This window comes from Pristis pectinata, chromosome 23, assembly GCF_009764475.1.
Source record: "Pristis pectinata isolate sPriPec2 chromosome 23, sPriPec2.1.pri, whole genome shotgun sequence".
Taxonomy (NCBI): domain Eukaryota; kingdom Metazoa; phylum Chordata; class Chondrichthyes; order Rhinopristiformes; family Pristidae; genus Pristis; species Pristis pectinata.
In genome coordinates, this window is record NC_067427.1 from 9,988,434 (window position 1) to 10,003,353 (window position 14,920).

At 36.5% G+C, this 14,920-nt stretch overlaps 1 protein-coding gene across 1 annotated transcript in view; it reads right to left on the reverse strand.

Moving 5' to 3' along the window:
- The window catches only part of c5 (complement component 5), an 83,691-nt gene extending 70,976 nt beyond the window's left edge, over window positions 1-12,715 (reverse strand). Inside the window, exons 1-7 of the mRNA XM_052037186.1 lie at window positions 12,571-12,715; window positions 11,336-11,528; window positions 8,047-8,209; window positions 5,411-5,481; window positions 4,454-4,545; window positions 2,785-2,867; window positions 996-1,086 (exon numbers count right to left, since the gene is read on the reverse strand). Coding sequence (XP_051893146.1) covers window positions 996-1,086; window positions 2,785-2,867; window positions 4,454-4,545; window positions 5,411-5,481; window positions 8,047-8,209; window positions 11,336-11,528; window positions 12,571-12,635 — 758 coding nt within the window. The 5' untranslated portion in view covers window positions 12,636-12,715. The remainder of the gene's footprint in view (window positions 1-995; window positions 1,087-2,784; window positions 2,868-4,453; window positions 4,546-5,410; window positions 5,482-8,046; window positions 8,210-11,335; window positions 11,529-12,570) is intronic.
- Between the last annotated feature and the right edge of the window lie 2,205 nt (window positions 12,716-14,920).

A 14,920-nucleotide genomic window follows, 5' to 3' on the forward strand; every position in this document is an offset into this window, starting at 1 on the left:
AAGGGGATATGAAGGGCAAGTTTTCACACAGACAGTGGTGGGTATATGGAACGAGCCACCAGAGGAAGTGGTAGAGGCAAGTACACTTACAATGTTTAAAAGACATTTGGACAGGTACATGATAGGAAAGGTTTAGAGGAATGCAGGCATTTGGTCAGCATGGACCAGTAGGGCCAAAAGGCCTATTTCTGTGCTATATAACTCTATGAATCTATGTGCTCTGCATTCATATACGTGCAATATATACCAGTCACAATTAAATTAACTTCATGATACCATAAGAGAACAACAGTTGAAAAATAAAATCCTTTATATGATAGAAATTGAAGAAATACTTTCAAGTTGTCATATCTATAACATCAAACTCATATAGTAATATTACCATTGGTTTGTAATTTTTTCTGGCATTAAATAAAACTACCATGTCTCAGATCTGATAAACAGAATGTCTATTAAATGTTTAATTCATCTTATGAAACAGATAATTAATAGTGTCTATAACAGTCAATCTCAGCCATAAAAACATAACTCTTATTTCACACAATTGCACACTGTACATTAATAGTCACATGATATAAAAATGCAGCCTCCAAATAATCAATTAGGTGCCTTCTCCTCTTGTTTACTTTCAGATTTTATTAATGTTCATTAAAATATATAAAAATTATCTGTGCATTACTACATCAGAACAATCTGATAACTTAATTGAGTTAGCCACAGGTTAAGAACTTTAATTATGAACAGTGGCCACTGGGCTAATTCATTTCCACAAAATGTCCAAAGTGGTGCCATTGTTAATGTATTATATGATACAGCCACATGTTAGCAAGCTAAAGAAATTATATTCAAATAACTGACATCCTTAATATCAACTATTTTATGTCCAACATCTATGATAATGTTGAAATTTTGCAATCACATTGATGACATAAATGTCAAATAATGAATTAAAGTAAATTTCAAATATCACAAAAAGAGAAAAGGTGAATGATTACCTTGCTGTTATAGTTATTGTAAATCTTTCAAATTCCTTAAAAGAAATGTAGTGCTTTTCTGGCTTGATCGAGATGAGAAAGATTGGCAACACTAAAAAGATATCAAATATGCCATGAAATGATATAATTGGCCCAATTTATACAACTTAATCTACCTACTATCTCATAGGACTGACTGGGAAGATTCCATTTTCCAGTATTTGGAGACTGTTGCACAACATTTGATGTTATGAATATGATTTGCATTAGTTAGAATTAAGAACTGTTCTGACTTTGTTAAAAACTGGTGACAACTATAAAATTTGCCTTAATTTTATTATTAATAAAAATTTTAAAAATTAAATAATAAGAATTTTAAATTTAATAATGTTGTATACCACTTTGTAATAAGTACTGAAATATTTCTCACTATGAAGTGTTGGACCAATAACTAAATAGCTTACATATTACTTATTCATAACTAAACATTCCTCGGTTTCCTTAATTTTCTTTTTACTCACTACGCTACTGAACACCAATTACTTACTTTAAGTAACCAGGGTTTTAGAATAAGATGATGGTCGTGCTATCACTGCTCGTTATTAAATAGTAAATCAACAACTCTGTCACTGCATAAGAATGATGGAACTGCTGTCCAAATTGTCCTGCTCATCTAGAATCTATGTTACTTCATTATCATGCCAAAATAACTGTGATGATCAAATGAAAGATGTGAAGTTAGTATTCTAATATGCACTAAACACTGTAAGAAAATGTTTGGGCTTATCTATTTCAATCTGTGATATTTTTATTATAGATCTTCATTACTGTTAAGCAACTTGTCTGGAACTGAAATTTAATGTTTACAAATATGTTTTTCCCTTCAGATTTTAATTATTGCTCTAGATGTCTTAACAAATTAGGGTGAAATGATGGAAATGATGAGATAATTTTGGGTGTTGAATTATCTCTCTAGCTTGATAACAACAATGTTAAAGCAACTTTAATCAAGTCTAATCCACAATTATTTTCTGCAGCATTTCAGTACCATCTTAAATGAGCCATGACACCACACTGCAGAAATCTGGGTCAATTTTTAAGACAAAAGGTGAATATAATGAAATAACCAAATAATTCATTCTTATTGCAGTAAAGAAGAATAAATGAGCCAGATCATCTTGGACCCAGCCCGCCACCTAGAACTACCACATACAGTCCCATCATACTTACACTCACCTCAGCCAGCTAGCTCCAGTCATGACTTGGCCTCAGTTGACACAGTCAAGATGCCCTACCCCCACATGCCCTTGATAGACTTTGGAAAAAGGGAAGCTTAAATCTCTTGTCAAAACTCTGCGGCTTCTTTTTTTATATATCTGACTGTATGAAAATTATTAAGATCAAGGCAAATTATTGAAAATTGATTATTAAAACTTCAATCAATTTAAATTAAAAACAGAAACAATTAAAACCATCAAAATAAAGAAAAAGAATTAGAATGTTACCTTCTTCATCCCCACCCTGAGTTCCAAGTTTGACAGTGTATGCATGAAAATCCAAGACCAATGGGAACTGACAATTTCAGCCAACATTGACTCTGCCTAATAATTCTGACTTGGTCGAATTTAAAGAGAGACTGATTTCCTGCATAATGTTCTACAAAAAATGTTCCTAACAGCTTGATTTTACTCATATTCCTATTCAAGTTTTACTTTGCCTGAATATATAAATTTTTAAAATTTTATTTATTTGTACCAAGATTCATAATTGTTAGTTCATACTAGTGTCAGAACATAAAGTATAGATCTACCATATTCTTTGATCTCAAAACGTGTTGAAGTAGCAGTTGTGAAGTCATTTTTATATGAAGCTTCTATTTTCCATATACCATACCTGAAAAGAAATTTAGTGTAATTTACATATAAGATAGATAACAATCTTAATAATCCATCTGAGTTCTACAGAAATATTTCTGAATTTAAGATACTTTCATTTGCAAAATGGCAATGGGCCATAGGTTCATACAAAGTTGCCAGCTAGCTCTATTGCATGCGTAGGCACATGCTGGACTTCTGTGCTTGTGCACTGCAAACTTGAGGTCAGATGCAGGTGCATGAGGGCTTTGAGTGGGCACTTACCTATCATGAAACAGAGAGCCATTCAGCCCATCAGAGTAATCCTATCTGTCCCATTCTCCCTCCAATTTCCTTGTAACCCTGCAACTTTGAGAGAGGAAAAGCCCATCTTTTGATTTTTTGCTACTTTCCTACACTGTGAGATAATTTACTGTAGCTGATTAACCTATCAACATGTCTTTGGGATGTGGAAGGAAACCAGAGGACTCAGGGGAGACCTACAGATTCATAAGGAGACTATGCAAACTCCATATAGCCAGCATCCGCGATCAGGATCGAACCCTGGTAGGTGCAGCTGTGCCCAACATTGGTGACCAGTTTCACTGGAACATTCCTAGTAAGCCAGAGTATACAAATGAAAGAAAAGGAAGAGAGGGATGGTAGGCAAAATGGTCAGTTCAGTCAAGGCACAACCTCTCATCTTTCATCTGGACATATTGCCACCTGTAAGGCTCTATATTAAATTCTCCACTTTTAGATAACTCACTCTTTCTTTCTGATTATATCAGGACTGGCCATTTTTGCCTGCCACCCCCTCTTCATTTTGGTATTGGCATTGGTATTGGTATTGGTTTATTATTGTCACTTGTACCGAGGTACAGTGAAAAGCTTGTCTTACAAACCAATCGTACAGGTCAATTCATTACACAGTGCAGTTACATTGAGTTAGTACAGAATGTATTGATGTAGTACAGGTAAAAACAATAACAGTACAGAGTAAAGTGTCACACTTTTTCTTTCACTTGTATATTTTGGCCTGCTGGGCATGTTCCAGTAGGACAGACTGTACAACACTAGCAACACATTACAAAGACAAAAAAGTTTTATTGACCCTTAATGGTCACAGTTTTTTAACCTTATTAGAAATTCCCCCTATTCCACCCATTGCCTTCCTCCATCTTCTCTGCAACCTAGATTGTTTCTCTCTTTCTCAGTTCTGACAAAGAACCTCAGACCTGAAATGTTAACTGTTTCTCTGTCCACTGATACCGACTTTCTGTTTATATTTAAGTAAGCTCAAGTTACCAAAGCTCTCTCAACACGATAAGACAAACTATGGATAACAGAAGGCTAGAGAGCTAAGTGGCCAACGTGATAGTTAAAATTTCACTTGGCCTTGTACATTACATAGTCCACAACAGAAGTGTAATTTTACACCATTACTTTCAAGCTGACATGAAAGGAATCCTAAGACTCTTAAAACTTGCAGTTTGTCAACAAATAAGATCTCAAATTCCATTTGAAAATTTAAAATTAATTTTTAAGTTTATGAATTCTCAGAAAACATAATATTTAATCTGAATTTCTGTATATTGTTTAACAGCAGTAACAATAATAATTTACTTTGGATTAGATGGAATCTTGAAGTCAGGTACTGAGATTATTCCAGTGAGGTCTTCATATTCTATATAGTCCACTTCTACTTCCTCTGGATCCTTGTTTGCAGAACAAACAAAATTACTTTATTTTTAATTTGCTTATTTAAGAATCAGATAATTTGTCACAACATTCTTTAAAGACATATTATTATAATGTTTATAAAGGGGACAGGAGGTTCCTGGTATTAGAGCACGTTGCTCACAATGCCACCCTTTCTATTTTTATACCTAAATCTGGTAAGCAACTAAATAGCCCCTGCAAAGAAACATTGAGGTCACGATGCAGGATTAACCCATGTCTGTTGCTTTTGATATGAGCAAAATGCTAACTTCAGACTGCTTGCTGCATAACATGATTGCAGTGTGTCAATATACTAAGAGACTAGCACAGGCCCAGCCATACAACTATCGGTGGACTCAGCAACATTAAGGATGTCAAGAAAACACCAAACAATTGCAGAATCATAGCTGGAGGGAATCTTACCTGCTTCTGAAAGCATGTTTGGCTGTAAATGACTTTATTTACAGCTGAACAGCTGAGGGGGCATTTGCTTGAGTGTTAAGCTCCAAATGTCCTAACAAATAATATTGCTTTCTGACTGAAGTAATGATCTACATAATCTGTACAGATTCAGCAGCCATTAGCTGCAGGTACACTAATACCCTCCTTGATATGTTAGTACTGTGACTAATGCTTCAAATGTGCCTATGGCCATTAATTGTCAATTATAACTGAAATAGCCCTCATAACCTCTAAAAGTCACATGCTACAGGTCTGAAATTTGCCCCCAGCAGCTTTATAATTATCTTATGTCAGATATATTTTGCGGTTGTATTATATTTTAGAATAAAATTAAGTGTTTACACATATCTATAATTGACAACCAATAATGATGTCATAGTCTAAATTTAAAGAACTCACCTTAAATGTAATGCTAATAGGTCTTCTGGCTGGTTTGAGTTCTTCATTCAGAGAATAAATTCGTAATTTCACTACAGATAAAAAAGATCAGAAAACTATTTGAATAAACATAAATAATGAAAATGCAGTTTTCAAGTTCAACAATTACTGCAAATCAGAAAATCTTCCATGATTCTACTGCAAAGGTTATTCACTTTCTCACACACATCCTAGGTTCCTACAATCAGCAAGAGCCTTCCCTCTTCTTCCTCAGCAGTAACCTGGGATCGCAGACTTGCTTCCACTCCAATTCTGAGATGGCTAATAAAGGCATAATGGAACCAACAGAGTCTCCAGAGGTGAGGCAGGGTGTGCTTTGACAGGGAAGACAGGTGGATAGTTTAGGAAGTGGTGCAATGCTTCCATTTATGCTGGGCTTCCATGTGCGCCCAACAAATGGACCTGAGATTCTCAAAGTCATGCCCAATAGTCCTTTTCATTTTGAGTAGTCTTGGGCCAAGAATTTCCATGAATTGAAAGAGATGCTATACTTTTCAGGAAGGCTTGAGAACATCATCAAATCTTCCCTTCTGTCTGTTTGGAAATCTCTTGCCATTACAGAGCTTGTGTGTCTGTTTCAAGAGTCTGGTGTCAGGCATGCAAATAGTATAGTTTGCCCATAGGAGATAACTGAGTGTAATTAGGACTTCAGTGGGGATCTTGGCCTGGGAGAGGACAGTTTGGTTTGCTTATCTTCCAATGGACTTAGAAGATTTTGCAGAAATAGTGTTGATGGCATCAAGTGCATTGAAGCATCTGTTGTACTTCAGAAGTGTGCAGGGTGGCAGTGATTACTGGTCTGCCAAGACCTTTGTGCCAAGTTTGAGGTCTTGATCTTCAAATACTTTTCCTCAGGTGGCCAAAAGGCTGTGCTGGTGCACTTAAGGCCATGGTGAATGCCATCATTGATGACTGTCTTCACTGAGAATAGGCTAGGAGCCATTGAGGAGTTGTCCATGTTTTCCAGCATCTTGTCATGGACTTTTATTGTCAGGAAGCAGTGTTGTACAGTAGGGGCAGGTTGGTAGAGTCATATAGCAAAATAGCATGGATACAGGCCCTTCAGACCAACCAGTCCAAGCCGACCATGTTGTTCACCCAACTAGTCCCAATTTCCTGCATTCGGCCCATATCCCTATAAGCCCCGCCTCTCCATGTACCTATCCAAGTGCTTCTTAAATGATACCATTGTACCTGCCTTAAACACTTCCTCTGGCAGCTCATTCCATATACTTACTGCCCTCTGCATGAAGAAATTGCTTCTCAGAGGACTTTTGTTTTGTGTATCTTTAATATGTCATATGCTTCAGTGAACTTGTAAGAATGGCTTGAAGATCAGTCTTCTAATGTATGCATACGCAAGCCTCATTTAACTTCTGTAGCTTGATGAATGATGTTGGGTGACCTTGGATCTGATATGGAGGTGAAATAGGTCCAATAATTTTCATCTATCCTGTATACCATCTCCACTCCAGCAGGAAGCTTTTTTAGAGGCAAGGTGCAGGCAGCATTGAGCATCAGTTTGCACTGAGAGTGTTTCTGTTGTGGACCTGTTAGCTAAGATCATAGCTTGCATGCCATTATGGAACAGAGACAAAATGGAAACAATTTTCTGTGGGCAGCCAAATTTAAGAAGGATTAAAGTCTTTTGTGATGTCAATAATTGTTTACGCTGCTCCCTGCATTTCTCCTAACATTGAAGCCATTTCCTGTCCACTGGGTCTCTAGATGGATAGAAACCACATTGTTATTTGAGGGGATGCTGTTTAGTCACTGGAAGGAAGGGTTGAGGTGGACCCTGATGATGACTTTCCTTGTGACAGACAATGGGGAACCCCTGTGCAGTTGTCATCATCGGATTTGCTTCCTGAAGATGGTCATGGTTACAGCACTTCTGAGGTCCTCTGGCAGGTCTTCCTCTTTCCAAATGCTGGAGGTAAGGTTGTGACTTTGTGACTGAAGTTCTGTTAAGTTTTAGAACTAACTTCAGCAGGGATACCATCTGCCTCCAAGGCCTTGTTATTCTTCATATATCATGTTTTTTTATGATTCCTTGTTAATCAGGGTGGTTACAAAGTTGGTGTGGAAAATGTGTTATGGAGTCAAGGCTATTTTCGTCAAAGAAAGAGTCATTGTTTAGAAGTGTTCCTTTCAGTGAATGAACCAAACCCCAAAAATTCAGACTGTGAGACCAGCAGTTATATTTACATTTTACATATTGTGGATGGAGATGTTGGATGACTGTATCACCAAGGACACTTCTCAGGTACCTGCTTGCCTCATTAACTGGAAATTCACACCTGGGCAGTAGTTTTTCTTTATAGGTCCAAGCTGCTTCCCTCTCTTGTAAACTGCTCCTTCCTCCACCCACCCTCGTCCTCTGTCCTGAGCCTTCACTCACCCAGCAGAGTTCACTTGTACCTATCTGAAATCAAAAGGGTGAAAATCTAGGAGGATCTATTACTCTCCTGGTAATGAGGATGAAAATGTTACCCCAGATGTATGGACAAGAGTCAATAGCTAAATTAGAACATTCAAAATCAAAATGGTTCAACAATAACCTTTTGTAGATAGAAAAATAAGATTAAGACTGATACCTGACTGATCAGGGGTGTAAACAGGTTTATCAGTTTGGATAAAGAGTAAACCATTCTTGTAAGACACTGGCACCGTCTCCTCTTTAGTAAATTCTGCAGAAGATGCTTGTAAGTACACACATTGTTTTTCATCCTTCTTTCTAGGTAAATCTTTTGGTGAAATCTGTTAAAAAAATAAACTTACTTTTATAGGCATGCATGCAGTTGTTTCTTCTGATTTTATTTCAATGATCATCCAATTATTAATTGTTTATTATTTATAACATTGTGACTAATATTATTAAGTAATTCATATTTTAATATTGACTTTTTCAGTATGTGACAAAAATGTTGGATGTAATAGTTGTACAAGATTGAATGGTAAGCAACTACGTGTTCAATCTTTACTTTTTTCTTGTGCTTCCAATTTTCCAATCACCATTTGCAACTCAATGCATTGGAATGAATACAAACACAAACTAGAATACAGAAAAATTGTCCAGATATTTTAATCTACAATCTTTGTGACTACAATATTAAATGTTATTTTCTTTTTCCACAAAATTTCCCCTTTTCTCTCCATCAATACTGGAGATATTTTCATGAGTACTGGCAATCTTGTGAATCTTCACAATTTTTCATCTGTGAACCTAGGCTGTAAATAATTTCAAACTATTTGAACACAATGTGGTAGTGTTGAGGTTTCACAACTTAGTCCACCCCTGCTGTTACTTGATATGAATCTTGGACAAGGTAGCTCAAGAGTTACCTGTGCTAATGAAATCCTATCAATGCAAGGTTGGCCATTTTCAGAAAAATGAAGAAGAATACTGAGTGTTAGGATTGAAATGGCAAAATTGAAGATAATATGCATACGTAATAAGTTAAATATGTGCTACCACTTCATATAACTGATTTCAGTAAGCAACCAGCGGTATTCACACAGTCTGTTGGCTGTACACTTAAGCTGGGGACCCAATAGTTCAAGCAGCTACCACTACTTAAAGACTGCCTGCCATTCTTAAAGGTGTAGCGCATCTTGGCTACAAAGGCATGGTGACAAATTCTTCACAACTCATTCTTGGCGGTGATACTTAGAGCAATGCTTGAACTTAAAAGAAAACAAACCCATTCACATTTTCAGAGAATTCATTGAAGATCTTGATGGAAGATGTGAAAGAACGAGTGGCATCCAGTGTATGCAGAGGCAAGAGGCCTTGCAGAAAATGCACAGGGGACAGTGGGCAATGATGATGGCTGAGATCAATGCTAAGACTGTTGCTGTAAGAACCTAGATGTAATGTAGGAAGACATTTAATAAAATATCATAACTTGTCAAGTTCATCTTCAAATGGTACAGTATATCCTACCCACAAGCTATATCTACTACACAATTATTTAATTTCCCAAAGCCTACCCACTAATTGGTGATCAACACTTTGGTTCAAATGCTCTATCTCCCTCTCACATATCTAGCTCTGTTGCACGTTTCACATACAGTATCCAAAGATGAACTCTAGCTGTTCAGTGAGGATGGCTGATTCTCTCTCTCTCTCTCCCTCTCCCTCCCTCCCCTTCCCCCCCCCACCCCCCCCCCCAGAAGGTGATACATAACAGCAGGCAATAGCAAGGAAATACAAGTGCACCTGCATGTTTTACCCACTGTGGAGAAATTGGTGCTAGCCATCTTGGGACCACAAAGTAACATCTAAGGTGCTACAGTGAAAGTGAATGTGACACTAAAAAAAATTATTCTTTTGAAGCAAGCAACTGCAGGAAGAGGATGGTAACAAAATATCACAGATATTTACTTTGCTCTCTCACTCCTCCCCATTCTCTGCAAATTAAAATGTTGTTTGTTTTTAATTTGGATTTCTAACTTTGGCAGGTTTCTTAGCTTTTGAAGGCATGTGGGATCTTGGGCTTCATTAGTAGAGGTATTGAGTGCAAAAGCTGGTGAGTTATGCTGAACCCTTACAAATTTCTGATTAGGCCACAGCTGGACTATTATGTTCAGTTCTAGTCACCACACTTCAGGAGGATGTCAAGGTCCTGAGAGGGTGCAGAAGAGAATTACCAAAATGGTTCCCCGAATGACAGACTTTTGCTACAGGGTTAGGTTGAAGAAGTTGGCTTGGTTCCCTCGGAGCAAGAGAAGTTGCGGGAAGATTTGATAGAGATGTACAAAATTAAAATAAGATAGAAAAAATGAAAATTCTTCCCATTAGCTGTCGATACTGGGGACAAACGTCTAAGTTTTAGGGCAAAAGACACAGGGGACGTGAGAAACAACATTTTTAAAAATGGTAAATACCTGCAACTTGTTGCTTATGGGGATGGTGGAAGCAGAGATAACCATGTGCTGAGTGTCATAGACCCATAGAGTTGTACAGCCCAGAAAATGGCCCTTCGGCCCATCTTGCCTAACCTATCCCATTTGTCTGCATTTGGTCCATAGCCTTGTTTTGTGTTTAAGAGCTTTTGATTTCTAATACTGAGAAAAGAATGAAGAGAAAAAGTATATCAGCACAACCTCCATCATTCTCAGTAGACAATTCAAAAGTTTAGACGCACGTAGGAAAACTTCAAAAATTAAAAGCAGAAAACAGAAGAAACAGTCTTGCAAGAAAGCTGAAAGTACTTTATCATTCAGTTCAATAATGCTGATAAATGCTGCTTATTTTAGATAATGCGATTTCAGCTCAGCATGGTTAAGCGGATGTGTGAAGTTTGATGATGTCATGTCAGCTGAATTTCACTCCCCATTAATTTTAGTTGACCAAACAGACTATAGTGTAAAGTGGGTGATTTTCTTTAAGTTTTTTATTCAAAAGTTTAATTTAAAATGCTACAACAAAAGCTGGAAAAACATCACTAGTCTTCATGCAGTGATATGAAATACAAACTAATAAGAAAATAGGTAAATTTATGGACTGAATTAATATCTGGATCAATGACACTCAAAATCCTTGATTGTTGGACAGAAAGGACTGCAAATATTAGGACAAAAGAAGAAGTAGAAATTGTTGCTAAGGATCACCAAGCAGAAAGGATGAGCAAAATCAAAAAAATTTCTCAGTGACATAGACACATCAAGGTAACATGGCAAAGGTACCCTTTTGTATCATTCAACATGTGGTATTTTACTCTAAATTTCATATGTACTCATATTTAATTCAGGATGATCACATCTGATTTTGCAATTTTTAGGTTGCTATATAGCAATAAATCATTACACTGTGGAAGAATTCAAAGCCAATATCACAAAAACATATGGCTATAGCCCTTTTGTGATTAAAAACAAACTTACTATCAGCTTCACAGATCCTTGAAATCCATTTTCTTTATTTAGCAAAACCTTTTCTTCAGCAAAAACCCTTTGTCTGTCTGGGCAGCTTTTTAGACTAATTGTGATGGATAATGGATCTGTATATCCATATGTTTGAAGCACAATAGTCTCAGATGCACCAACTCGAAGTACCTTGGGTGCGGTAATCAGGTACCTATAAATGTAGTCAAGTTGTACAGTAAACAAAAGATATGGAAACAAATGTAAATCAAAAATTGTAGATGCTGACAATCTGCAATAAAATAAAAAGTGCTGGGAACACTCAACTGGTCAGGCAGCATCTGTAGAAAGAGAAACAGCATTAACTTTTTCAGGTTGAGGGCACTGCATCACAATTGGGAAAGAGAAAAAAGTAAGTTTTAAGTTGTAGAGACGGTGGAGGAGGGATGGAGAGGACAAAGGGAATGTTTCTGATGGGGTGTTTTCAGCATTTTCTGTTTTTATGGCAACAAATATGTTCTACTACAATGCAAGTCAAATACACTTATATAGTATAATGCACAGTAAAGGATAAATTCCACACCTATTCAAGCTCATTTACAAGGAAAGTATGTCCAACCTTTATTTTGACAGTTGAGATTTTATCAAACGTTTGGGAAAATTACACAGCATCTCTAGGTTGTTCCAAAAAATGAACACATTCCAAAAAATGAACACATTCATTATGCTCAGGTGAAAGGAACATTATTCAAAAGGTTTTGAAATTTAAAACATTTACATTTCAGAACACTCCCTGATCAAATGTATGTATTTATCATTGTGTGTGAGTCAGCTATGGCACACTCTCACCCAAGTCAAAAGGTTTTGGGTTCAAATCTCACTTCAGGCACTGAAGCACAAAAATCTTGGGCAACAGTCCCGAGCAATGTATAAAGAGCTGACTTTTTGAGGAGATAGCTATACCAAGGCTTTCTCAGGTAGATGCAAAAGATTCCATGGTACTGATTAAAATATGAGCAAGCTACCCTGACCAATATGAAAATTCATTTAAATTCTAGAATTTAATTTTGTTTCATGTCCTACCAGCGATTCTATAATTTGAGAAGTACTTTATGTAGCTAAAGGAATATTAGAAATACAGATTTCAAATTAATACCAATTAGCAAAAAAAACTGGTGATTATTACTATTTTCAGGGAACATATTATTTACTGAGTAATAATGATTTCCGAAAGAACTTTAAATTAAAGTGCTTACGTGCGTTCCTGCCCAGTATTGCTTTGAAAGAGAGCCACAAAACTAATAATGAAAAGAAGTTTCATATTCAGAGACTTTCCAAATCACCATCAGGTTGGTAAAAAAAAAGCTGGGTTAAATTAAAATGTTGCAGCTACAGAACAACTTCTCTGAGATTAAGAGTGACTATTTATTTTAGGTTAATAATATATTAACCTGGTAGTGTTAACATTAGGGATTGAGAAAGACTTTTTGTAAATTATTAAACAGTATGTATTCTTCTCTTAACTTTACAAAATTTTGAAAAAGGGGCTCTAATATATTTGTGTTTGTATTATCTGTCTCAGTATTTCCTTGGTTAAATTGCTCCAGGAACTTGGGATATTTTACTACGTTAAAGATACTATACAAGTCCAATCCATTGTTATCACACAACTTACTGTAAAACCAGTTTATTTTTTCTTTGGCAGGAATATGGATGTTCACAATTTCTCTGTCAGACACCCTAGATACATTTAGATAATTGTAACTTATTTCACTCAGTTTTCTTCCTGCCATTTTATATTTAAAAATTTAATTTCCAATGTTTTACATGGATTTACTCACAAGTCCTCTTAGGTGTAGCAAGTTTAAATTTCTGTGATCTAAACCAGAGTACAGAGATGGGGAAGACCTTTTAATTTATAATTTGTGAAAGAAACTCAGAAACTGTATTGCACTGATTTGTACTGTTCCCCAGTTGGGTTTTAGGCCTAACTCAGCACACTCCCCACTGAATCTTTTAATATTTTGGCTTGAAAATCAGTACTTTTGGTCCTTGGGTTTCAGCAATATGATTGCAGGATGAAATGACTTGCACTCACCAAAATAATTAATCTGGTTTCTTTCTGAAGGTGGTCTCTGAATTTCAGTTAGCTGGATCATTCACTGTATCTTCTATTTATTCTTTCAATCCTGATAGCAACTTGCATTGTGCTGATTCCCCAAGAGTTGATCTGTTTACATACTGATACATATTTGTTCAGATTTCCAGCATCTACAGTCTCTTGTGTCTCTACTGAATGGCCTTCCTCTTATTTATAAATACTTTGTTTTGCACCACCATTCCATTGGGAATTCTGAACATGAATACCTGATGTCCCCGGGTAGTGATTGGGTTCCGTTTTTACATACATCCTTAAGTCGATTTTGTCTATAAGTCGGAAAATACACAAAAATCACTTGATATAGTAATCATACCTCCACAGTTTTGTAATGAATGGCATCAAAGGCATAAAAGACTGATAAGAATTAACCATTACAAAAAGTGGAGAGAGCAAACTAGTTCTGCAGTTCATAGGAATGAACAAATGTACGTACATCAGACTTTTGAATTTAATAATATTGTAGGAGATTGCTCATACGTAGGGTTGTCCATAAGTCTGCATTCTAAACAGGGGATGGCCTGTATATGTTCTACCTTGCATAGACATAGAATTATAATCATTTAGTTACAACAGAGAACAACCCTTCAGCCCATCAAGTCCACGCTAACCATCAACCACCCATTTCTTCACTGATCCTGCACTATGCCCATTTTTTCTCACCATATTCCCATCAACTTTCACAGATTCTATCACACGTTTACATACAAGGAGCAATTTACAGTGGCTAATTAACCTATCAACCTGCATGTCTTTGGGATGTGGGAGTAATGTTGTTAAGCACAGCTGGAGATTTCATCACATGACCTCACAATTCCACATCCCTTCCCCAACCATTTTTTTTAAAGAAAATTGCCACACAATTTCTTAACACTGTCATCTGAGCTGTTTTCAACAGCATACAAAAGATTCTTGTTTTAATTTCCAGGAAGCCAGGGTAATTGGAGAGAACTATGCTGTTGTACATTTCCAGACAAGGGTGAATTGCTGGCTGGTTGGCGGAGGGTTGGGGTGGGGTTAGGATGTTGGACTTCTTTAAATTATTACACCCTTCAAAACACAATCCCAACAAAACCAATGTATTATGAATATGATGTAGCTCTATAAATTTGATCTCATCCTGAATGTTTTATTAACTTAAACCATTTTCACTTAGCTAGGGAGAAACCAGTGGTCACTCATAAGTTGCAGGAGAGGATGAAACTACTTGGATATCCAGAGTTTTGCTATGCCTCCTGTCATTGCACTTCTCAGGTATATTCACACATCTGAAACAGGTTGGATCATTTCAGATTGCTCGGAATGGGACCCTGCCAACATTCAATTCCAATAGGATGTGGAAAATAATTTCTTGCAGAAAATGCCATAAAATTATTAATTCCTCCTCATATGTCCTGCTTGAATATTGTCCCTATTTTTCTTTCACATTGAGTTGTTATCTTTTGCTT